The sequence below is a fragment of the Malaclemys terrapin genome, chromosome 11 (genome assembly GCF_027887155.1).
Source record: "Malaclemys terrapin pileata isolate rMalTer1 chromosome 11, rMalTer1.hap1, whole genome shotgun sequence".
NCBI lineage: Eukaryota > Metazoa > Chordata > Testudines > Emydidae > Malaclemys > Malaclemys terrapin.
This window is the reverse complement of record NC_071515.1, coordinates 60937047-60963134: the sequence shown is the minus strand read 5'-3', so window position 1 is coordinate 60963134 and position 26088 is coordinate 60937047. Positions and strand designations below refer to the sequence as shown.

The window sequence follows — 26088 nt, the reverse complement described above, 5'->3', positions numbered from 1 at the left end:
CTTCAGGGTAGGGACTGTATCTTTACTTGTTTTTGTGAGTCACCCAGCATCTTTTTGGGAGCACAGGCTATGATTAATAACAGTGAAAGGAAACTTGCTGATATTCAGTGACCTTTACAAAGGCTCAAGTATGCTATTTACTGTCCATCAAGTTCAAAGGCACCTATTATACCCACTTAAATACTCAGTCAATCCAGATGTGCTCATTTTGGAGTCTGCCACTCTGTCTCGTATGGAAGTGAAGACAGTTAGGAAGCACTGGTGTCGTAGGGTAAACATTTGGGGCCTGGTTCTCTGATTTATATGCTGATGCAATTCTGTTGGCTTCAGTGGGAATTATTTCAGATTTCTACCCGAAGAGAACATTCAACTACAGCCAAGCGTGCAGGAGGAAATCAGGGCCTTTCACTGCTTTCTCCAGATCCAGGGGGATCTGCCCAGACCCTAAGTACTTGTTCTCAGAGCTTCTTGCACAAAACAACCAGCAACAACCGAGGACACAGGAAGCAAGTCAAGGCCTTTCACTGTGTATTGCCCTTTACTGCATCTGAAGGATTTCCAAGGATCAATCCTACAGAACCTCTTGACATAGTCATATTCACTTAATTTTTAAACTTGGCTTCAGGATACATATTTTTTCCTCATTTCCTGTGTTTCATCCTCATCCTGCCCTCCTAACGTTGTAACCCCACAGCTCCTTAGACTCATGCTGTCTTATTATTGTGGACTATTCTCCTCCTCTCTCCTTTCACTTTTATACCTCCCTCCCTATGAGATTATCTTTTCCTTTGATCACGCTCACAATTCCTTCCCCCTATTTTCCTCCTCCTCAGAGGCTGCTCAACACCCCCTGCCACCTTATGCAGCACTTCAGTGCTCCTTCCCTCATGTCACTCAAATTTAGCTCGGCTGCCCCTCCTTCGTGACAGGGATGTCTGGGCCAAATTTGAGTGAGTGGCATTGTGACATGGTGTATGGGGTTGCAACACCACTCAGATTTGGCCCAGCCCTTGTATCAGGCCTTGTAACTTTATTATAATAGCTCATTTTGAGGCAAAGCCAGAAATTAGTCTGCAGTTCACTCAAGAGTTTTGACCTTAGCAAATCTTTTATAGGACTCTATGTTCAGGCTGTATAATAAAATTTTCATGTGGTTTGGGGATTTGTTGTGAATATTTCAAGTAGCTGTAGAAGTGATTGATGTAAGTGTTCTGGTCCTTAACTGTATTAGAACCAGCATAGTAAAAAGCACAAGAACCTCCTTAGTACAAGAAAATCCTCAGGAGCTTGTAGAGCTAGTGTAACAGTTCATATGCTGTCTCTCTCTCCCTCCTGTGGCCAGTGTAGGGGACTGTGGCCAAAACTTCCCTGTACCCTGGCTATACCAAAATGTTGTAAAGGCCCTTTAGGGTATAAGCAGTCTGTCCTGACAGGAAACCAGACCAGCGCACAGAGGCTCCAGGTTAGTGTAAATGCATTGGTGAGGTTGCAACCTCCAACCCTTCTTTGGATGTGATGTGCACTTCTCACCTGCTGCCAAACATCCCTCCTCAAGTTGTTTAATTAGGTCTATTTATGAGACAGGTGCCATTCATCGACCTCCAGTTCAATTAACATGGAAATTAATGGGACTCTTCTCACTGACTTTAATGGAAGTTGGAGTAGGCCTGTAATATTTTTAGGCCAGGTTCTTTACTCACCTAAGTCAGTGGCAAAACTCCCTCTATCCTCAGTCAGACCAGGATCAATCCCTTCAAAAGTATTGTGCAAATTGATTTTCTAATTTGACTCAGTGAGTGTTTTTTTTATTTTCTGACACTCGTGTTACATGATATATTGAATCCTCTTAATCTCCCTATGCAATCTGTGTGTGTGTGTGAGAGAGACAGCCTGTCTTTGTTTATGTTCAAGCATTGCAATAAATAATCTGTCCTAAATAGATACTTAACGTGCTGGTCGGTTTTGCTAGTTATTTGAACTCTAGTGTTCTTAGTCAAACGTAGATCACAGAAAGAGGAAAAAAGAAACCCACTTTTGTGTTTTGATTCATTTTCTGAGAAGACTGCACTGTGATTTCTAGCATTAAGCATCTTACATATTTTCATTGATTTTTCCTTTTAATATATAGTGAAAATAAACACAAAATTCAAAACCTACCATAAAGCTAGAATAAAAGTGGGGTAATGGAATGAGACCGCACCCACAGATTGTGAACCCAGAAGAGTATTCTGTGGTGGGTGTCTCAATCTCTCCTGTTGGAGCTGTTCCAATGTATTCCTTTGTATAAAATATGGTCATTGAGCCAGAGAGAGAGTGAAAATGGCTCCAAACCCCAGTGGCTCAGGCATTTACCCAAATTTATATCTCCACTTGAATGACTATTACATTGTGTATAAATAATGTATTTCTCTCCCTAATGGGTGAGACTGAGAGCAACCCATCCCAGAATAGCTCAGGGCACTCACCTGAAAGGGGAGAGAGCTGGGTTCAAGTTCTTGGTCTACATCAGGCAGAGGAAGGATTTGAACCCAGGTCTCCTAGCACCTGCGTGAGTGCTTTAACCACATTAAACATTTTAAACGTTATAAGGGGGGAGGACTACAACTGCCACCACCTTCTGTGGCCCAATCTGGTGAGCAGAACTACTGGAGGATCCCATTAGGGCTAAGGTGTGAACTGGACATCTGGGTGTTGGGATGTAGGTAGCTGTGTGCATGCCCCATGGCAGAAATTTAGGCACCATGGGGCATTTCTAGCTGAAATTTAGGTGCTATGGGACCTTTAGGTGCCTACAGGGTTAGAGAGAAGCTGAGCTGGGTTTTTTAGGACCCGAATGTTGGACTTAGATGCCTAAAGTGGCAGTTAGGTATCTAAATCCTTTTGTTGCTGTAGCACCCAGAATCTTAAAAGTATGAAGAGTCTAAACATGTGATAAGTGTGCATTTCTTATGTTGTCCTCTGCACCTGGGACAGCCGTTCTACCTGTGCATCAAGAAATCACCCTTTATTCCTTCACAGTCAATTGATGCCAATGACGTCTAAAAATAGGTAGGAAACACTGGTGATGTGAGAATCAGTTTAAAACCTGCTTCAGTATTTCTAAGTAGCCTTCCATCACTAATCTCCATCCCAACACTATTTGTTCCTTTTCTTCTATCTTTTAATCATTGTATTGTAATGTCCTACTCTGTCATGATTCTGCAGACACTTACACATGTGCTTAACTTTACTATCATGAATGGTTCTATTGAGTTCAGGGGGACTAATCACAGTAGTAAAATTAAGCACATCTGTAAATCTTTGCCAGGTTGGCACCCTAGACACCTTGCCTTCCTATACTGGTGGTTTACAAATAAGCCTTCCATGACTGCAGATTGCATGGCACCCTGAGAATACTATGTACCCCCACATTAAACTAATGGAGTAGAATAAATGTTACTAACTGGGTAATCTGGAGAAAATACACCTAGAAAAGGAAGCAGTTCAGTATGGAAAATAAATGAGATCATCCTGATGATTTATGAATCTATTCTTAGAAACGGTCAATATTGTGGATCTTTAAAGTTATTTTCAATTTTTAAAAAAGCCAAATGATCTCCAAAATCTGTTTTCACAGCTCATTTGTTACCTAGTTACTGCTACATTGAGAGATAATGAGAATAATTATCTAACATGGAATATAGATTTTTCTGAACAATAATAAACTAAGCAGTCATGTTAAAAATAGTTCAATTCTCATTATGCGCTGGCTCTAATTTTTCACAGATTCATAGAGATTAAGGCCAGAAGGGAAATTAGATCATCTAATCTAATTTCTATCTCACAGGTCATTAAAATTCTCCCAGTTATCCCTGTGTTGAGCCCAATAACTTGTGTTTGACTAAAGCATCACTTATATTTTGGCTAAAGTACATCTTCCAGAAAGGCATCCTGTCTTGAACTGAAGACATCAAGAGATGGAGAATCTACCACTTCCCTTGGTAGCTTGTTCCAATGGTTAATCACTTCACTGCTGCTGTTGTTGTTGTTTTAAGTCTTATTTCTAATTTGAATTTATCTGGCTTCAGCTGCCAGCCATTGGTTCTTGTTAAGTCTTTCTCCCCTATATTAAAGAGCCCTTTATATATAAAATTTTATAAATAAATATTATAAATATGTTATATATTTATATAAAAAATACCCAGTATTTTTTCCCCATGAAAGTATTTGTCCACTGTAATCAAGTCACCTCTCAATCTGCCTTTTGATAAATTTAAGAGGCTGAGCTCTTTAAGTGTCTCACTGTAAGACATTTTCTCCAGCCCTTGAATCATATCTGTGGGTCTTTTCTGCACTCTCTCTTATTTGTCAACATCCTTTTAAAACTGCGGACACCAGAACTGTATGAAGTATTCCACTATTGGTCTCATGGATGCCGTATGCAGAGGTTAAATCACCCTCATACTGCTACTGACTGCTCTCCTGTTTATCACGTTAGCCCTTATTGCCACAGCATCTCTCTGAGTTGCTTGTCAACTGTGACCTCTAATTCCTTTTCACAGTCACTGCTTTCCAGGATACAGTCCCCCATTCTTCAGGTATGGCCTGCATTCCTTGTTCCTAGATAAACAGCGCAGCATTTGGCTGAATTAAAACACTTTTTGTTTGAACAGGCCCAAGTTACCAAGCTGTCTCTGTATGACTTCCCTGACCTCAGTGAAATTTACTACTCTACCAATCTTCGTGTTGCCTACACATTTTATGAGCAGTGATTGATGAAAATGTTGAATAGCATAAGGCCTAGTACCAGTCTATGTGGAACTCCATTATAAACAGCCCCACTGAATGATGATTCCCTATTGACAACTATGTTTTGAGATCTGTCAGTTAGCCATTTCTTAATCTATTTAATATCTGCTTTCTTGATATAGTGCTAAATTTGTAATCAGAATGTTATCTGGTATTAAGTCAAAAGCCTTACAAGAGTTTAGGAATATAACATCTATGCAGTTACCTGTATCAACCAAACTTGTAATTTCATCAAAGAATGAAATAAGGTTTATTTCAAGACCTATTTTTCAATAAAACCATGTTGGCTGGCATTATTTCTATTCCTATCCTTTAATTCTTTATCAATTGAATCTCGTATCAAGTTTCCCATTATTTTGTCTGGGATTGATGTCAGGCTAACTGGTTTATATCCGTGTCATCCCACTTGCCCTTTTTGAATATATTAACACTCTTTCAGCCTTCTGGAATTTCCTCACTATTCCAAGATTTATTAAAAATTAATACCAGTGGGCCAGAGATCTCCTTGGTCAATTCTGTTAGGACTCTTGGCTATAAGTTATTCAAGTTTGGACACTTTACAAAGTTTATCCCTAGTAGATTGTTTAACATTCTCTTTAGCTTCTAGTGGATTGAAAAGTACTTCTTCATCCTCATGTGATGTAAGTACATCATCCTTCTTTCCAAACACAGAACAGAAATATTTATTGAACACTTCTGCTTTTTCCCCTGCATCATTAACAATTTTACAGTCTCCAGCTAGTAAGGGTCTATATTATTGCTATGATTTCTTTTGTTCCTAAAACCTTTTACAATCTCCTTGTTGTTCTTAGCCCTGCCAGCCATGGATTTTTCTCTATTGTCTTTAGGTTTCCTAATCAATGTTCTACACTTCATAACGTCTAATTTATATTGATTGCCATTTCCCCTTCTCTTCTATTGGTTATATATTGCTTTTTTATTTCCAATTGCTGCTTTCCTGAATTGGGGCAGGTGGACCTAATCCTGCAAGCCTCGGCTTGTGTAACTCTGACATAATGGAGCTTCAGTGTGCAGTCTGCTTTTGAGCCCCGGATTGAGCCCAACGTATAAAGTATGAAAAATATATGCTTTTGCAGTAGCCATATAAAACAGTGATGTTCCTCTAAAGATTTGTTAGGCATCTCTGTATGTTAAATACACCTCTACCTCGATATAATGCTGTTCTTGGGAGCCAAAAAATCTTACCGCGTTATAGGTGAAACCGCGTTATATCAAACTTGCTTTGATTCACCAGAGTGTGCAGCCCCGCCTCCCCAGAGCACTGCTTCACCGCGTTATATCCGAATTTGTGTTATATCAGGTCGTGTTATATCAGGGTAGAGGTGTACATAAAACCCTTGATTCTACCATATTAAAGTTTATAGAAGGAATTTCTGAAACTCACATTTAACTAGAAATAATTGTGATGTAAAGAATATAGTTTCCAGATGCCACAAGTTTAGATTATGGCACACATTTTAGTTGTATGTGTAAATAAAACACAGGAACATACTAAATCAAACCATTAGTTGCTGTAGTTTGGTATCCTGTCTCTTGACACTGCCCCATTAGCAAATGGAAGGGGCAAGGCGCTCTATCATGGAATAATCTGGGCATAAGGGAAATTTCTTCCTAACTTTATTTAGTTAGTGATTTGCATATGCCCTGAAGCAAAGGGCGAATAGTCTGTCTAATGTAACTGTAATGCGGATACTCTTATTATTCATGTAAATGTACAATCCTTTTGGAGTCTTACTGTGTTCTTGGCCACTGATATCCTATAACAGTGAGTTCCTTTTATAAAAAAAGTACTTTTTTATCAATTTTAACTTCCTTTGCTATTAGTTTATTTGACCGTCATCTTGTTCTAATGTTATGAGAGAAGAAATATGGGAGTGCCTGGTTTACCTTTTCTGTACCAGTCACTGTGTTTTATATTGAAGTCGATAGAGATGCATTAAATTATGACAGTAAAGAACTTGCTCCAGAATGTCGAACTCATCTCTGTTTCCAATTCAGTCCTGTTTAGTGGCAGTGATGAGAATGACTAGCCAGAGTTCAAAAGGAAATGCTTCATTTCTCTTCTAGCCCTAGTGCTTCATTCAATAATAATTTAAAAGCATCTGGGCTGCTTTGATCTTTACTTCAAAATGTAAATTGGGAGCATCTAAACAGCATCTAAATTTAGTTTTAAGTAGAAGTTCAAATATAAAGCAGCCTGTCTTTTCTGTGGTATTTACTTTAAAAATATGTGAGATGGGAGTGTTGGTATAATTTATGCTTTGGTGAGAGACAATAGACAAATATATGAGATCTGCTAGTGAGTCTGAAAGAAATCAGGTTGATCTATAATTCATATGAGGGATTTACTTGACTTCTGCACAGTAGTTCAAACAAGGCCTATTAGCCAGTGACGTAGCTGGGGATATGGGAATCAAGGTGATAATTTGTCACACTTTGTTTGGCAGTGTCTTAATATTAGCAATGTTTGTTCATATCCATTTATAAATGCTATGTAGTACAGACTCATAAATTACTGTTGGGTGAAAATTATATTTTGTTTATATTTCCTCAATTCATGAGGCTACAAATGGACCACAACTGTCCTTTGGTCCCATTCATAAAACGTGGAGTGTTGACGTAGCAGAAATTACTTCATGTGAACATTTTATTTAGAAGTTTAATGAGAGAACTGAGGATTATGGAAAAAATGTATCTCTGGCCTAATGGAAAGCACACATGGGCCAAATATATCCTAATTTAGCACCATTGAAGACAAATATTTTTATTAATCAACCTCACCGGAGTTACACCAGGGATAAATTTGATCCATTGTGTTTATCAAAGATGTCTAAGATGTGTTTGAATTTGAAAATCCTTTTCCTTTAAAGGACACCAATAACTTAACTAGGGCGTATGTTTGCAACCTGCCAAAATGACTTGCTTATTTCTGTAAGCTAACCTATAATTGGGTTCCTGCAGCCTTCCTGCTTCACATATGGTACTTATGAGTCAATTAAAGTGCCCTAACAAGCAATTACTGGTTTATTGTTTAATTTATTTTAGCGGCTCATGCTGTTCTGCTCAAAAGTTGCATATATATGTAAGTCAGCATGTAGCACAAATCATATTGTTGCCTGTGACTGAAGTCTGAAAACAAGGCTTTGGGAGATCAAATAAATCAATTCATGTTTTGGATGATAATTCAAATAAAATTAAAGAAAAAGTCATGTATTTGTGGTATGACATGCACTGACAGTGGCTTTAGAAAATATGAAGCATTGAATGAAAATTAGTTATCTACTATGATTGTGTGAATTCCAGCAGACTCTGCTTAAATCAAACCACTTGGACAAAATCTGATTTCTAGATACAAATGGAGTTTACTGGGGCCAATTTTTCAGAAGTGGCCTTTCGTTTTGCATTCCCAAAATAGTGAGTGCCTTTTGTGTGCCCCCATTACTTCATTCACCTCGTCCCACAGGTAAGGCTACTGAGTCCATGCATGCCAGATTAGTATCTGCATGTTCAGTATTGGTATGTACAAATTTCAGGAACAGTTTTAAATTAGCTGAAGATTTGGCCTTTAAGGGTGGTATTTAAACATTATTTAAACTGGATAAACAAAAACTCTCTGGGAGTCTGTAAAGGGGGAAGGAATTTATAGAAGGGTTGGGAAGTGTTCATCCACATATAATTTCTTGGGTGGTCTAAATAATACTATCCAAAAATTATACTTGGATGGACACTTCCCTACCCTTCTGCAACTTCTTTCCCCCCTTATGGGTTCCCAGACAATCTTTGTCTTTCCACCATAGAACCCCTCCTGACCATTCTCTTTCCATGATGTGTAGACATAAAGGTGCCTAAAGCACAGAAAGGGAGCAGAGTCCACATCCTAAATTGTTAGACTAAAAGAAGAATGGGATGACATAATCTTTTACTTGCTCCCCATTGCCCTGAGTATCAGTTTAAAATGTCTTGATCTAGCTTTATTCACCATTTGGAAGTGTTTTTTTTTTTATCTTGGAGGACATCAATAACTTAACTAGGGAAGATGTTTGCAATGTGCAAAAATGAGTTGCATATTTCCATAAGTTACCTTATAATTGGATTCCTGCAGCCATGCTGACTTTATTTCCTGTTGTTTTCTCCACTCTGCAAATAACATCAGCCTTAACACTCTATTCCTTTTCTTTTGCCTCTCACCCCTCCATGGCCTATTTCTAAGCGCTCTCCTATGGCTGGGCCACTTTGCTTGTTCCCTTTCACTTCTTGTCTCACTCTTGTCTCCGGGTTTTTTCTGTTCTGTTCCCTATGCATGGAACGACATCACTCTTCTTGTGCTCCAAGTGTCCCTGTCTCCTTCTCCAAGTCTCTGTTAAAAGCCCATTTTTTTCACCCAGCTTTTTCTTGTGCTATGTATTCCTCCTCTCCTGTGCCATTTGTCTCTCTTTAAAATATTTCACTTATTAGATATGCATGCTGTACAATATGATTTGCATTATTATTTATTCTACTACCTTATTTTCCTTTGCCCACACTTTACCTTTATCACCAAGTTCTCTGAGCTCCATGTTCTATGTCTAATATAGGCCCTGATCTCGTGCACACTTAGATACATGCTTAAAGTTAAGCATGTGAATGGTCACATTTAGCTCAGTGGACTAATCGCGTACTTAAAATTAAGCATATGTGTACGTGTTTGTAGGATCAGGGAGTTAGACTACAAGAGCATTGGGACATAGAATGCCTATTTTAAAATCTGTCTCTATTTGGAAATCATGTCAGTGTTAATATAATTAATTGTGATATTTTGTCATATAATAATAAATATTGCTGCATGTTTTTAAATTATGCAATTGTAAATGCTGGAGCATAGTTCCTGTAGCATATAGCATATTGTTCATCTCCTGGAGATGCTAGCCGTCATAACACTCCTAAAGAGAAATTTTAAATATTTACTTTGCCTCAATTATACTTAAGATGGGACATTATCGCAACTTTATGTAAGTAATTTTGGTGCCCTTGATGAAGATAGGCTGTACAAACCTTAGGCATCAACGTCTATTACTTGTTTAACCTTCCCAGCAGAGGACAATTACCATGCCTTATCATAGAGGAAAGCAACCTCTGCCCCTTTGCTTTCACAATTGAGAATGGGAATCTCTCAGTATCATTTTCGACTGCTAGTGTTGAGAGATGGTAAGGGTCAAAAAGATTGAAAGTGAAAGGCAAGGATCAGCAATTTGGAGGTAGTTATTAATATGCTGATTTACTGTCACTTGAGTCTAAAGAGACTTCAGCAGCTCTCGATATTTTTACATGCTCTTAAAAATACTGAATTTTCTTGAGAAATCTAATTACATTTTAATAAATTATTTTCTTCTCTAATTTTTTCCAGGTCACCTCCTACTCCCATAAATATTTGTATTTTTTTTTTTAAATCCTGTGACTTCATTCTGGCATAGCTTTCCTATGTATCTTCAATGACCAGTTGATATAAGAAAACAATTAATTACCTTTCCTTTTCTCTGGTGCACTAAGCTATATTAGGTGATAGAAGAAAATAATTATGCATAGTCACTAAAGTATGGATTAATTTGGAATCTCCATAAAATAATAGAGCAAATCTTTAAAACGGAGATGTAATAAAATCTAAATTAGATAATGTTATGCTTTACAGCTTTACAGCATAGTATGTGGCTTTACATGAAGTCAGAGCACTTGTCTTAACTAGGCTCCTGGGGCCAAATTGTGGTGTAACTGACAACAGAGCTGGTCCTTAAAGAGAGGTTATCTAGTGTCTAGGCAAGGGTCTTCTGGGTTTTGCTCCTGATTCTGCCCCTGATTGATTGCCTTAGTCAAGTCACAACCTGTCCCGGCCTTGGTTAACTTATATGTAGTGTGTATTTCGTAATCTTGGGGGTATTATGAGAATTAATTATTATTGAAGCTTTTAGATCCTATAATGAAAGACACTATAAAAGTGCAAGCTGTTATGATTTGTTGTGATTATTTGTCATCAATAGACTGAATCTCTGTCCAGACCTCTTATACTGCCCCTGTAACTTAGTGTGTGGCCAGCACACAGACATTAATACGTGTATCTTCCCAAAACAACTGTGAAGTAGGGTAGCGTCATCGTCCTCATGGTGGCATTTAAAGATTGTGACTCTCCCAAGGTCACACAGGATTTGTATCCAGTTCTTCTGAGTCTGACTGCTGCATCATAACCACAAAACTGTCCTTCCTGCCACTGGCTATTTAAATATCAGCCATTCATGTCATCTGTCCAGAAATTATTAGCATTTCAGAATCAGAATAATATTAACATTCATCTTCTAGACAGAGCAGTTGAGAAAAACATTTTTTTTAAACGGCTATAAGTTTTCTTATTTTAAAAAAAATCATCTTCCAGAAAAAGGTCGCAGTCTATGTACAATAAGCTCTTAACACTGCTATCCTTAGAATGAAATGGCAAAGCATGTTGAGCCACATTCACCCCGATCCAACCAGATTGATGTCAGTGAAGTTATATTATGAATGAATTTGGCCCATTGTTTATGATTGGAGACTCTAAACGGTGTGCCTGCTTTGAACTATTAAGCACAATATTTCCACAAGGAACAATTCACTTTCCCTTTCTTTTTGTGTGAAATATCCTCCGTGACTCTAAGTTGATAGCTAAGGGCTCAGATCATCAGTCTCTGATATCCACAGTTCTGGCACCAGAGCCTCCATGAGTTTATGGAGTTTGGCTGCTACAGAGCTTTTTATCTTTTATTCGGCAGAGTTCAGACTTAGCCTTTAGCTACCCTTGGCCCCCATTCCCAAACAACATCATTACATGAAGACATCTCTCTCTCTTGTGCTGGCTTAGATGATGTGACCTACATGTCATTCACTAATGACTGAAACTTTTATATGCCCAACTGAATCTAGCAATATCCCCAGATGGCAGAGAACTATTTGGAGCTGTCTGGTACTCACATAGCTAAAGGCCTTTAAATAGAATTATGTCTTCAGATTCTGGCAGGCCGGACTCATCTAAGCGGCATTTCCAGGCTCTGCATTAAGCATTATCATTATAGTATTGCCAGACTTTAAGAATAAGAGGCCCAGCTCATTTCCGAACATGGAAAACCCACACAAGGGACTGGAATTTCTGTGAGGATCCCCTTACAGAGCTGCCACCTGATTGTTCCATGGGGGCTGAGGAATGAGGTTGGCCATTCCTTGCAGAACAGGGGGTGGATTCAGCCCCCATGGCTTGCAGATCTCTCAGATCTGTCCATGCATTCACAATGTGTCTCCAAAATACCTCTTCTCACTAGCATCACAACCCAAGGAGGGTGGATCTAAGGCATGGAAAATTGCCTGCAAAACTAAATACAAAATACAGCCCCAGTCTGAATTAAGCTTGCTATTGATTCTTCATTGCTTTTCAGGGTAAAGAGGCGTATGTGTGTGTGACGCTTTAAGTGAGCCATTTCCCATGTCCCTAAGGCTTTCCGTTCCACCTGAACTGGTGGAGACTTCATCAGGAGGATTGTGGATTAGTACCACGGAGGTGGAATTCCCCACGTCCACCGAAGCAGGGCCAAATGGATGAGGCCCTCTGGGCAAAGATCCTAGAGAGACCACCTGCCCCGAGATGACCTATCTGCATTCTTACCCTCACCTATGACAAGCGCAGTTTAGGCATAATAGGAGAATGGGAACTCATACAGAAGCAGAAATATGCAAAGACACACTTTTGCCATTGCTCTAAGCATCACACTGTAGTCAAATGTCCAGGAAAGCTCTGAATTGGGTTCAGATTGAAGTAAAATAAAATGTAAAATTTCTTCAGTAGCAGCGTAGTGTTTTAAATTTGAATCTATAACAGTAAATCAGCATTAGTGGTGCATTGGGGAACAGAAGGGGAAGAAGTGGCATTATAATGAAATCTTCAACTCTCTGACTCTCTGTACAAGGTCCACAAAGAATGGGCTGAAAAATGATACCATTGGACAGCAGACTGTCTCCTGAATTAGCAGACAATTTGAGGCCAACAGCCCTTTGTCTTTTGGCAGGTTTAAGAACTGCAAACTGTTGAAGTTAGAGTTAACCTTGACATAAGATGCAACTTCTTAGCTGTGAGGGTAATTAAAGATTGGAACAGCTTACCAGGGCAGGTGGTGGATTCACCATTGCTTGGCATCTTTAAAACAAGGTTAAATCTCTTGTTAAAAGATCCGCTTTAATCCAGCTTCTGGGAGAAATTCACCAGCCTGTGTATGCGGCAGGTCAGGCTGGATGGTCATACTGGTTCCTTCTGGCCTTGGAATCTGATTCTCCCTCTTTATCCCGTTTCTTCATGGCCATGGGGAGAACAGGATTACCTCAACATGCTCATAACACTTGGAGCTCTGAATTAAACCTGATTGTAATAAATCTCATGCTTCAGGACTTCAGCCTGCAGGGGACAGTCTCCCTAAGGGGAGAACAGAAGGTTTAGACCCCCACAATAAGCAGTTAAACCAACTGTTTGCACACTGTGTTATTTGACTGTAGGAGCTATTGTGAAAGCTTGTAATGCACTGAATTTAATAGTCATTATGAGAGAGAAAGACACACACAGTGTTTATGGTTATGAAGGTATATCTATGTATATAAAGAATACTGTAATTGTCATGCGACTTCAGCTTCGCTTTACAACAGGGCAGTGAAGCAACCAGGTAAGGAGGGGCTACCTCCTCAACCAGAGGAGACTCGTTTCAAGCGCCTTGCCATTGTCCAGCCCAGGAAAGAACAATGAGAAACTATCAAAGCAAAGGAGAAAAGCTTGAAACTGAAAAGAAAACCCCAGTCTTTGGAAACAAAGAGAGGAAGGAGTTTTCCCTTCTTTGAATAACTACAGTGACTGAAGGAAAACAAAACTGCAAATCCTTTTAAATGGAAAGGGTTTGAACTGAAGAGCATTCAGAACTGGGGGACAGTCTTGAGGCAGGAGGCTGTCCATGAATACTGGATCCCTCCTGTAGCTAGATGGTATGCTGGGAAACTCTTTTAAGGCAGTAGGTAACTTATTATTCCTTTTCTAATTAGAAATGTATTTTCTAATATGAAAGAATAAAGGCTGAGGTTGCACCTTTGTTTCTTTTCTGCAAAACTTGTGTATGTTTGCTTCCCCTTTACTATTTCATATTAGAATCTGTGGTTTTACTATTAAATCAACTTTTTGTGTATTTTCATTTCAAGCAGGTCTGTGGTGTGCAAACTGTGTGGAGTGTGTGTGCCAAAGTGAGCTGATGAGTAGGGGGCTGGTTTCACATCTTGGGTCGGGGAGTGGTGGTGACTAACGAGAATGGTGTCCAAGAGGCTGGTAATTAAGAACTCAGGGAGGAAGTATTTGGGGATACTCAGGACTGGAAGGGCTGTTGGTGTTACCCTGCAAAGAGTAAATGGGCTGGTGAAAGCCAGCGTGCAAGATTATGCTTGTGTGCTGCCTACTAGTGGCAGGGATCTGAGCCATGGCTGCACAACCCAAGGGCCCCAAAGCTTACAGGGTAGGCAGTGACAGAACCCCATACTGGTCTGGGTGGACCCCAAAATGTCAGTCAGGAAGGAACATTTTCCCCCTAATGCATAATTGGCTAGGTGTATTCTGTTTTTTCCCCCGTGCCTTCCTCTGAAGCATCAGAGATTGACCACAGCTGGAGACTGGACACTGGGCAGGGTAGATCAGGGCTCAGAGGTAGTACAGAAAATCCTCTTAAGGTGCCAGTCTGGTGCGTCTTGCTCTCATGCTCAGGGTCACAGTGATTTGGGGTTAAGGATGATTCCACCCACGCCCAGATCGGGGGTTTTCACTTTTCTCTGGAACATGGGGTGTGGTTCACTAGATAGGGTCATTTAATTTGGGCATATCTCACCTAATCAATTCCCTGCCATTGTAGGGGCTCTGGACATTGGTGACACCTTGGTCTCTTCTGTTCTATGCCTGTAGCATATGGTTGAGTCTCCTGAGGACTGAAATGCTTAAGTGCAAGTAAAGTCTTTGGCCTTGATATAGGGGTGTTAAGGAGAAATTTAATAGCCTGTTGTGTATAGGAGGTCACACTAAATGATCTAATGGTCCCTTCTGACCTTAAACTCTATGAAACTGTAAAACTGACTGTAAGATAAGTAGTCATTCTTTTTGAGTACTGACAAGCACTTATCTATATCTTTGCCTTTTCAAATGCTGTCCTGTACAACCAAAGGGTTATATTCTAATTTCTGAAGCAAGATGGATATCATGACTTATATCAAATTTCTGTTATGGGTTGTCCAGCTATAGCAGTAAATAGTTTTTGGATGGTCCTATGCTATATAATTGGTTAGAATATTGCTCACAAAGTGCAAAACAATGGACTCTTTGAGAATATTGAACTTTCAGAATCTGATTTACATCATAAGCTTTTTGAAGCAAGGATACGTCTTTTACCATGTCTGTGAAGCACCTAGCTCACCTTTGAATGCAGTATGAATAATAACTAAATATAGATTTTCTTTATATTATTGGTATAGAAAAGCAAATCTTGCATATATAGGTAGCTGGTTTATTAGAATGCAGAAACTAAATGTATATAGCATTAACAAAGAGGGTTTTTTTTCTCTAGCTGTTGTATGCCTCTCAGACAATAACTATGCTGCAGATGTCACTGAATGCATGAAGTGGACAGAACCTATGCCTTCCCTGGTACAGGAGTGTCTAATTCCCTGCAAAGATGATTGCACATTCACCCCATGGTCTAAATTTACAGCATGCTCTTCAGATTGTGAATCTACAAAAAGTAGAAGAAGATCACTCACAGGTACAATCATTCTTTTATATGTTATGATTTATGGACATGACTTGTGAACAATCTTTTTCCGATGTTGCTGAATTGACTTTGAACTTTTGTCAGATTACAAATAGAATATTGTTCATCTTTGAACAAATATTTGTCTATTATTATATATAAAGGGCTCATGTAGGTGTGAAGGCAGTGCAGGAATTGACCCAAACTAGTTCAACATGGGCTGCAGATGGATCAAAAGTGATACTTATTGTGACATGCTCAGGACTCAGAGCCCCATTGAGTTAGCATTTTGCCTTAGCAAGAGTGAAAGCTTTGCTGCTTTCAGTTCCCTGACATACCAGCCCATCTACCTTGCCCACAAACTCTTAAAGACGCTAAAGGTCAGTCTAAACGTTGCCCTGCAAATAACAAGCGGTGGAACCCCTGTTCCTGAGTTCCCCAGAGACATCTCCCTGCAGCGTCCAGATCCTCTCACTGGACGTTCTGAGAATGTCCAGTGAATCTTGCTGCCTCCAAAGAGATGGAGCACACATCAGCCTTTTAGGTTATCTGACAACTTACACTTAATTTTAATACACAGCACTGTGGTGGTTTTGTAATAAAACAAGAATCAGTTTACTAACAGAGAAAAGAGATTTAAGTGATACTAAGCAAGAATGAGACAGATGTCATTACAAATAACAAAAAACAAAACATATATTTTCTAGTGACTAAAACTTAATTTTAGTAAGTTACAACCTTTGCCTAAGCAATTTTCTTTCTTACATCAAGTTAGCAGCATCCCTAGCCCGCCACACTAGGGGATCCAACTTTCACAGGCTCAAAGAGCACTATACCCTATGCCACCAATGAGAAACTGCAGAACTGGAATTAATTTGCAAACTGGACACCATCAAATTAGGCCTGAATAAAGACTGGGAGTGGAGGGTCATTACACAAACTAAAAACTATTTCCCCATGCTAATTTTCCCCCTACTGTTACTCACACCTTCTTGTCAACTGTTTGAAATGGGCCATCCTGATTACCACTACAAAAGTGATTTCTCCTCTTGCTAATAATAGCCCACTGTAATTGATTTGTCTTGTTAGAGTTGGTAAGGTAACCCCCATCTTTTCATGTTCTCTGTATATATGTATATATATGTATATGTATATATATCTTCCTACTTTATTTTCCATTCCATGCATCTGATGAAGTGGGTTTTAGCCCATGAAAGCCTATGCCCAAATAAATTTGTTAGTCTCTAAGGTGCCACAAGTACTCCTTGTTCTTTTTGCTGATACAGACTAACATGGCTACCATTCTGAAATATGTCACCACAGTGATGGATAACTAAAAGGTCTTCTTGCTCCCCTTATGATAGTCAAAGTCCACTGTCTCAGCCTGAAAAGCCAGGAAGGCTTTCTGGGGTGCAGATTCTGTCCTCCAGCATGATTGTTAAATGGTCATCTCCCCCATTTGTTTAGTTTTATGGCTTTGTTTACCGTATATGTAAATATACTTTAATTGTCCTCTACCTAGGCAAGCAGATCAGACAGGTAAATACACATTTCTTTGTCTTTAGCAGATTGGTTTCCTCTTCTAGTGCTCATCCCTATTTGTATTCTACACATGGAATGCATGCGCACCATACCCCCCAAGTCCAGAGATTCTTAACAGGCAGTGTCCATTGGCCCACACATGTGCAGTTGATCTCCTCATGTTCCAGAACAAGGGCTGATGCTCCTTCAGTTTCTTCTTACCACTGCATGGCCTGAGTCGGAGTCCTCAGCTTACACAGATTTCTCCAGCTTCTTTTATAGCCTGTAACTAGATATGGTCACTTGTTTTTATATTAGCATAGAGTTTTTATAGTATAGCTTTTTTTCCCGCTTGCTGGGGAGTCCCTCCCTAAAGACTGGGACTATGTCCGGGGTTCAAGAATTGTTTCTCTTGCTTCTTCTCTGTGAGTGACGACTACCAATGCTACCGTTACTGTTTGAGTGAGATGCATATCTCTGAAAAGTGAAGCATTTGCCTCTTGTATTCTCCGTGGACATGTAAAAGTCATGAGCTTCAGGTGAGGAAACAGGTTATGGAGAAGGCTATGAGTTCTCACTCAGATCTGGGTCAGGGAAACCCCTTATACATTGATGCCAACTAGCAAGCAGCACCCCTCTGAACACGAACTCGGGAGCGAAGCCTAGAGCTGTGTAAGCCCAAGGACTCATGATCCAGGGCTTCACATGAGAGTAAGGAGCACTGTCCTGGTTACAAGAACAGATTCCTGTCCAAATCTGTTCCTAAGAGAAGAGTTTCCTCCACAAACCTGTCAAGGTCAGGCCAGCCTTTGTATGCAGATCCTAAGGGCTCAGGACTGCTTAAGACCCCCCCAGGCAGGAGGTTAAAGTGCAAAAGAAAAAGAATCAGTCAATTTTATTGGTGGCTTCGATCCTAAACATAAAGATCGGCATCCACCGGGCCATCTAAGAGCAGTGGACCTGACTCTTTGGAGGTACTGATCCATCCTTTGAAGGACTGGTCACCCACAACATTTTGGGATGCGTCAGAACTGTCGATCCTAACTTTGGGAATGCCCCAAACACCGGGACGTATGGATACTTATTTCTTGCCAGACGATATCTTCTTCCCTTACCTATAATCCCCTCTCCTCTTGGGTCCAGTTCTCCTGAGGGACATTGCCACACCAGACGACAAAACTACTTCAGTAACACTGGAACCATCTCCACTCCAGTGCTCAGGTAGGAGTGTTCACCTTCTGGTACCGTCATCCCCACCAGTGGAATGAGAGCAGTTCTTCAACTCGGACGAGTCAGATGCTCAGGCCAGTCCTTCATCTCCTCAAACCGAGATGAGTCCTGATAAGCACTCAAGGAGAGCCGAATGCCCTCCACCCAAATATGAATTTCCCAGGGACATCTAGTACTTGATGTCATGGGGTCACCCTCATCTGGTTGACCCCTCGTAGTTGCCCTACTGGGGCCTGTGGAACCATATGGCAGATGTTTTGGATCCATCCATGAGTCCTACCACACCTCTCCCACTCCTCATCCACCGGATCCATCATTATGAGGAGGAAATCTCATCTTCATCTCCAGAAGAAGCAATCAGTCTGTTCTCACCATCTCCACCAGACAATGAGAAGCAGTACCAAGAGCTGCTGCAGAAGATAGCAAATGACCTTCAGATCCCACTGAAGAAGGTTCAGAATTCCCATTACTGGCTCCTTGACATTCTGTAACCTACAAGTCCAAGGACATTCTGTAAGCTACAGGTCCAAGCAAGGTGGCACTCCTGGTTAAAGAGGGCACCATGGAGCCAGCCAGAGTGATCTGGCATACCTCAGCCTACTGCTTCTCCACACCTAAAAGAGCTAAGAGATGCTATTTTGTCCCAACCAAAGGAGCTGAGTTCCTTTTCACCCATCCAGTGCCCAACTTGTTAGTGGAGCAAGCAGTCATGGAGGGAGCAAGGTCACAACATTCTAAGACCATCCCCGTTGTCAGGGGCTCCAAGAGGTTGGACCTTTTGGGAAGAAAGGTTTTTTCCTCTGTGAGCCTGTAATTCTGTATCACAAAATTTCAGGCTTTGTTAACAAAACATAATTTTAACTGCACTAGATTGGCAGATTAAGGACAAACTTCTCCTTGAGGCCAGAGCCAAATTTCAATCCTTCATCAAGGAAGGCAGACTAGAGGCAAAAACACCCCTACAGCTACAGTGGTTGCAGTGGACACAGCATTTAGAGGGTTAGACACTGGTATAGTGATGAGGTGTCACTCTTCAGGGTTTCACAAGGAAGTGCAGAACACCATAGAGAACTTACTATTCAAATCAAATTTGTTTAACGAGAAAACTGATGTAAGTCTACACTCTTTGAAAGACTTTGGATTGAACCTCCACTTCCTGAGAAATTACACCCTGGCCCTGAAGAGAAAACACCAGCGGCCAAGACAACTGCCTCCACAAACATTCTACCACCAACATCCAGTCATATATCCGTGCAATGGCAGAGAGTTCAGAGACCTCGATTTTCAAAATCCTCTACTATCACAACCTCTATCCATTCTCACCCACCCATTAGGAGCTACTTTTGATGCCTCAGTTGAGAACTGACCAACATTATTTAAGCCAACCACTTCTATCACCCTGTCTCCCCATCTTTGGGGACCATCTCTCACTTTTGGCCCACAATTGGGACTCTATCATGAAGGAAAGGTGGGTTCTAGAAATTATCCACCATGGTTACTCCATCTAATTTCTCTCCTTTCCTCTCCACAAAGCTCCTTCCTGGTTCCTCTTCATGGAACATTCTTAGGAGGACATTCTTTGCTAGGAGACAGATTCTCTTCTCCAATGAGGGACAATAGAATAAGTGACACCTCAGTATCAAGGGAGAGGGTTCTATTCAGTATATTTCTTAGTCCCCAAAAAAGACAGAGGGTGGAGACCCATTATCTTTGACAACCGGACATCTTTATTTAAAAGTCAAAATTCAGGATGGTTACACTAGCATCCATAATCCCTTTCTACAGGAGGGAATTTGGTTTGCAGCTCTCGATGTGAAGGGTGCCCATTTTCATGGAGATATTCATCTATCCCACAGAAAGTTTGGTTGAGTCCTAGTAGGTGAGGAACACTACCAGTTCAGAGTCCTTCCCTTTGGACTAGCAACAGCACGTTTTCTCTGTGGGGGCAGCCTAAACGAGACACCACAGTTACACAGTTTTCCCACATTTGGATGATTGACTCCTAGCAGGACAGCTCGGCTACTCCATCTTCTAGCAGCACTGGGTGTCTGTGTGAACAAAGAACAGTCCGTTTTGAGCCGCATGCAGATGGCAAACTTTATTGGAATGACGCTGGGCTTACTTTCATTAAGAGATTTCCTCCCAAAAGAAATATTTCAGACAATGAGCAATCTGATAACACAGGTTACTCACAAACCAAAGACTATGGTCTGGGTATTCCTTTCTCTATTAGGACACATTGTAAGAAGTGCAACCCTTCTGGTTTGAGGCTTTCACCTGAACAACCACGCAGTACAGGGCACTTGGACCCCAAGGGAGGCGAGGCTGCAGATTAAGCTGCTGGAACTGAGAGTTGTCCACCTGGTCTGCAAGGCCTTCCTCCCATTCACTCCATATCCAAGTAATGGCAGTCAACATTACCACAGTATTTTATTTAAACAAGCAGGTTGGATCAAGATCCCTTCCCCGCTGCCAGGAAGCAGGAAGGTTTTGGAATTGGTGCATTGGAAACCACATCATTACCCAAGCCAGGTGTTCAGAATTCTTCAGCGGACAACCTAAGCAGGCACTTCTCAGCAGATCACCAGTGGGAAATACACAGCTGTGTCCTGAATGGACTAGTCACTCAGTGGAGAGCACCTCAATGGGATCTCTTCACATTCCAAATGAACAGTAAACTTCCCTTGCACTACTCCAGAGCAGCTATTGGTCACAACTCCGAGGGTGACACTCTCTTGCTGTCATGCATAGACTAACTCATAAAAGCTGCTGCCCATTCCCCTGCTACCCAAGGTCTTGAGAAAGATCCACCACAACTGGACCAGAGTCATTCTTATAGCACTCACCTGGCCCAGACAGTTGTGGTTCCTAGAACTTCTGAGAATGTCAACTTGTTCTATCAGGATCTGTGTCTTCCCAGAACTTCTAATTCAGGAAGATGGCCAAATCAGACACCTCAGTCCAGACCCTTTTCACTTCACGGCCTGGTGTTTGGATGGGCATCAGATCTAGAATGCTCATGTTTGTTAGCCATCCAAGCCATCCTTAATCAAAATAGGAAGGATTCAACTAGGACCTGTAACCTAGCTAAATGGAAACATTTCTGGGCATGGCATGATCACTCTTCCTCAGACTCTGCAGATATCCCAGTCATTTTAGATTATCTCCTGTCATTGAAGAACTCTGGTCTTTCCATTAGCTCATTGTGTGTCCGTCTTGCTGCAATACCTCCCTCCCTCCATTTTCATTCAACCAACATCAGTTAAATTCATGAAAGACCTAGTTAGGACCTTTTCCCCAGTAATCAGCAGACCACCATTTGAACCTCTGGCAACATGTTCTGTGTCCCCTCCTTCCCATGGAAGTAGCATGTTTAGTTGCTATTACTTTGGCCAGAAGGGTCAGTGAGATGGGAACATTCATGGCCAATCCACCATATACCATTTTTTACAAGGAGCAGATTTCCCACTGCTTTCATCCCAGATTCCTCCCTAAAGTTCAGGGCTGCCCAGAGGATTCAGGGGGCCTGGGGCAAAGCAATTTTGGGGGCCCCTTCCATAAAAAATTTGCAATACTATAGACTACTATATTCTCGTGGGGGCCCCTGTGGGGTCTGGGGCAAATTGCCCCACTTGCCCCACTCTCTGGGCGGCCCTGCTAAAGTTATTTCTGAATTCCATGTCAACCAACCAATCCATGTATCTATTCTCTTCATGAAACTCCATGCTTCTGCTGAAGAAAATAGATTTCATTCACTGATGTCAGATGTGGCCTGGCATTCTACATACAAAGGACCAAACCAATTAGAAAATCACCAAAACTATTTTTCGCTATAGCATAAAGGTTGCAAGATCAAGTAATATCTTGTCATAGAATCTCCAAATGGATTTCTGGTTGCATCATCACATGCTACCAATTAGCACATATCCCTCCCCTGGATGGAATGAGGGCACATTCCATAAGACCACAAGTTGCTTCTACAGCGTCTCTACAGGGGGTACCAATACTGGGCATATGCAGAGCGGCCTGGAGTTCCATTCATGCATTCACACAACAGTACATGCTAGTTGATTGTGGATGTAATGGTGGCAACTGCAGATCTTTAAGCACACACATACACACCAGTCTGAATATTACTCGTCAGTCACCCATGTGGATGTGTGGAATACACATAGGAACCAGCATTTGAAGAAGAAATCAAGGTTACTTGCCTATAACTGTTGGGCTTAAATCTGGTTGGAAATCTAAAGTTGTGGGAGTCATATTGCTTTAATAATATAAGTAATGCTGGGCTTACGGAATTTGCAAAGAGCATTATACTGGTTTTAGTTGGTCATTTCCAAATATTAGTAAAACATCCTGGTTCAAGCCATTCTACAGTAACTACTGGAAAAATATGATGTGTTATTTGAACACAGAACAAACTGAGAAGCTCTAAAATTGCAGAACATTAATAATTCACGGACATTTGTTTTAATAACAGTCTTTTCTTCTGCTATACTTTGTTAAACCAAATTGAACTGAATTGGGGGGGGGGTAAGACTTACAGTAGGTATACTGCTTTGCACTTAAAGCATTTCATATTTTCTGTTTTGCATTTAAAAGGACCATAGTTTAGTTACTTTTTGCTGTTCCATTAGTAGAGGTGATGCATCAAAGGCTTTTACAGCAGAGTGAAAAATTAAACATGATGGCTTTAGTAAACATATCCAGCATAATAATGTTTAGGAATTGAATAGTAGTATAAGTACAGTGGCTATCACTTCGCTTTTCTTCTGGAATAACTTGTAATCAACTACAAGATTATTTTGTTATTGTTTGGAGTGATTCAGGTTTTCAATAACATAATTCCTTATACAAATGTAACGGAATCAAAGTGTTTTATTCATGAGCTCAGCTCATTAAGGAATAAAGGTACCCTTTTGCATAAATGTCATTATTATAGAATTTTCAGTTGTTTCTGGCAAAAGATTTATAGTATAATGCCTTCCCTAGTGATGCCTGCACTTACAGAGAAATAGAAATTCTCCATCCATCTCTGATTACTATGCCTAAACATATAGCTAAGCTATTATCATAAGGAATTAAGTGAATGGCCCTTTTGTGGTATGTTTAGATATGTATTTTCTTTATATTGACTTCTATTTGTTATGCTGTATTATACCATGGACCTAAATCTCCTCTCACTTTTACTCCAGTGTAAATCAGGAGTAGGTTCATCTAAGACAGGGGGCCTAAATTGGTGTAAAACTGATGTTCTCCTACGGTTGCTTAAATCAGTTGCTTTGCTCCCAGTGACATATGTGACAGGAATCTTTATTGCAATAAATTGGCTTTGCTATGGGTACTACAGCAAGGCAAATTCATTTAAGCTTCCTTAGTGAAGCGTCACAGATCTGGTCAGCACCGCCCTGCCAGCTGTCCACCAGATTGCTGGTGAGGGATTCCCTAGTGTTTTAAGCTACCCTATGTCTCAGCAGGCTTTGCCTCCCTTGGCTTCTCTGGCACTAACTTGGTCTGTTATCCTCAGCCCACTTGCCTAGGCCCTGAGGTCCGGTTGTGATTCCCTCTCTCAGAATCCCAGCAAAGGTGTGAGCCTTCTGGGTTCTCAGCAGGCATGTGGTAGTTGTGAAACATGTAACACACAACCATGTTGCACAAAGTCTAACACGTTATTACTCTTTCACTTAACAGAAAAGGCACAAGGAAACACAGTTCATTTAGAAAATATTAAACATTCTAAATGCAATGCAACTCACTACCTCGTCTTTCTGTTGGGAGTGCTTGAGGGACCTCTGTGCTCAGGATGGCAGGCAGGTCCTCTGCCTCATTAGACTACTACAAATAGGGTTGCTTTTCTCTCATCTTGAGGTGAAGAAAAATGCCCCGCTCAGTAGATCAGCCCCTGCTCTCTTATAACTTTCATCCACCTTTGTCAGGTGATGTCCTGCTTAGCTTCCTCAGGTGATCACAGATCCTTGCCAGGTGACTTTGTTGCCAACGTGACCTCCTACCAGAGCTTATACTTGAAAAACTGACTTGCCCTGGGCATTCGCCATCTATTTGTTATTTAGATGGCCAATCATCAAAGTTTAACCACACTCTTATTGTTAGGCCTTTGCCACTACCCCTGCTGGAATTTCAGTTCAGCATGCAGGTAAAGAGACCACAGAGAAGCTGAATGTTCGAAATGGAGTTTGTAGAATGGTAAAGATATATACAGAGAGTTCATAATCTCACACACAATTAATATGTTGGACAGATTCAATTCACCAATTTTCCTGTTCTTTAACACTGCTACACTTTGAAATATAAGCACCTTTATATTCAGTGATGGCCTATACAAAAGGCCTTACTGTCTGTACACTCCTAGATTACCAAAGCACCATCTCTGATTTCTATGTGCCATCTCGGCACAAAAACATAGTGCCTATCACCATACCATCTAAGTACCTGTAGCTATTCCTTGTTTAGGGTGTCACCCAATTCCAGGTGATTGGGCGTTCACAAAGAATACCTGCTCAACTAACTGGTAGAATGCTCTACCTCTTGGCCCTGGTCTACACTAGTGGGGGGGTCAACCTAAGATACGCAACTTCAGCTACGCGAATAGCGTAGCTGAAGTCGGCGTATCTTAGGTCAGCTTACCTGGCTGTGAGGATGGTGGTGAGTCGACCGCTGCCGCTCCCCCGTTGACTCCGCTGCCGCCTCTCACGAGCTGGAGTTCCGGAGTCGATGGGGAGCGCGTTCGGGGATCGATTTATCCGCGTCTAGATGAGACGCGATAAATCGATCCCCTATAGATCCGGCGGATAGTGAAGACCTGCCCTTGGTTTGCTAGTAGATCAGCTTGTCCACCCTGGAAGCCTTTGGTTGACAGGTATTAGCTTCTTGAGCTATAAAGTGGCAGGCAAAGCTCAGAACACAGTGAGTGCCACTAGAAGACTCTCCAAGTATTTTAAAGCATATTATCATATTCGTATACAGTACAGGACTTCACTGAAGTCAGTTGAGTTGTATTCTCTTACCCCAGATCTGAATTTGTCCTTGTATATTTGTTATAGGATGGATTTTTGGCATTAAATAAATTGATTTTTTCCCTTTGAATATTTCAAACACCCCAAGTGGTGACTTTGCTATCTCATGGAACAGTGTATTTAATCGATAACTGGTTTGTTATCGGAGTCTGACCTAAGTGTAAGACATTATAGTTTGAACTCCTGTCTGGAAAAATGTGGAAATGATTTCCCTGTTTTTTTGGTTTTTGTTCTTATTTGTTAATTTGCAAAGTTTCCCATTTGCGAGTAAAATTATCCTTAGAACTCCAGAACACATCATTCTGAAAGAATTAGGTTTTGGAAACTAATAAAATTAAGGCCTTGCTACTTCTACATTTCTCTTTGGAAATATATGTATACGTCTGAGGATAATAGAGATGAATAGAGAGTACAGCTATAGTCCTGGTCTTGTTCCCACTGAAACTGGTGACAAAATTCCCATTGCCTTAATGGATGCAGGACTAGAAAATTAGATGTTTCAGCATGTAGATCAGGGGTAGGCAACCTATGGCACGTGTGCCGAAGGCGGCACCCAAGCTGATTTTCAGTGGTACTCACACTGCCCAGGTCCTGGCCACCAGTCCGGGGGGGCTCTGCATTTTAATTTAATTTTAAATGAAGCTTCTTAAACATTTTAAAAATCTTACGTACTTTACATA

The 26088-nt window shown here is 40.8% G+C and overlaps 1 protein-coding gene across 1 annotated transcript in view; it reads left to right on the top strand.

Annotated features, from left to right (window-relative positions):
* THSD7B (thrombospondin type 1 domain containing 7B) overlaps positions 1-26088 on the top strand; it is a 509128-nt gene that overhangs the window by 347915 nt on the left and 135125 nt on the right. The window contains exon 13 of the mRNA XM_054043281.1: positions 15438-15632. Within this exon, the coding sequence (XP_053899256.1) occupies positions 15438-15632 (195 nt within the window). The remainder of the gene's footprint in view (positions 1-15437; positions 15633-26088) is intronic.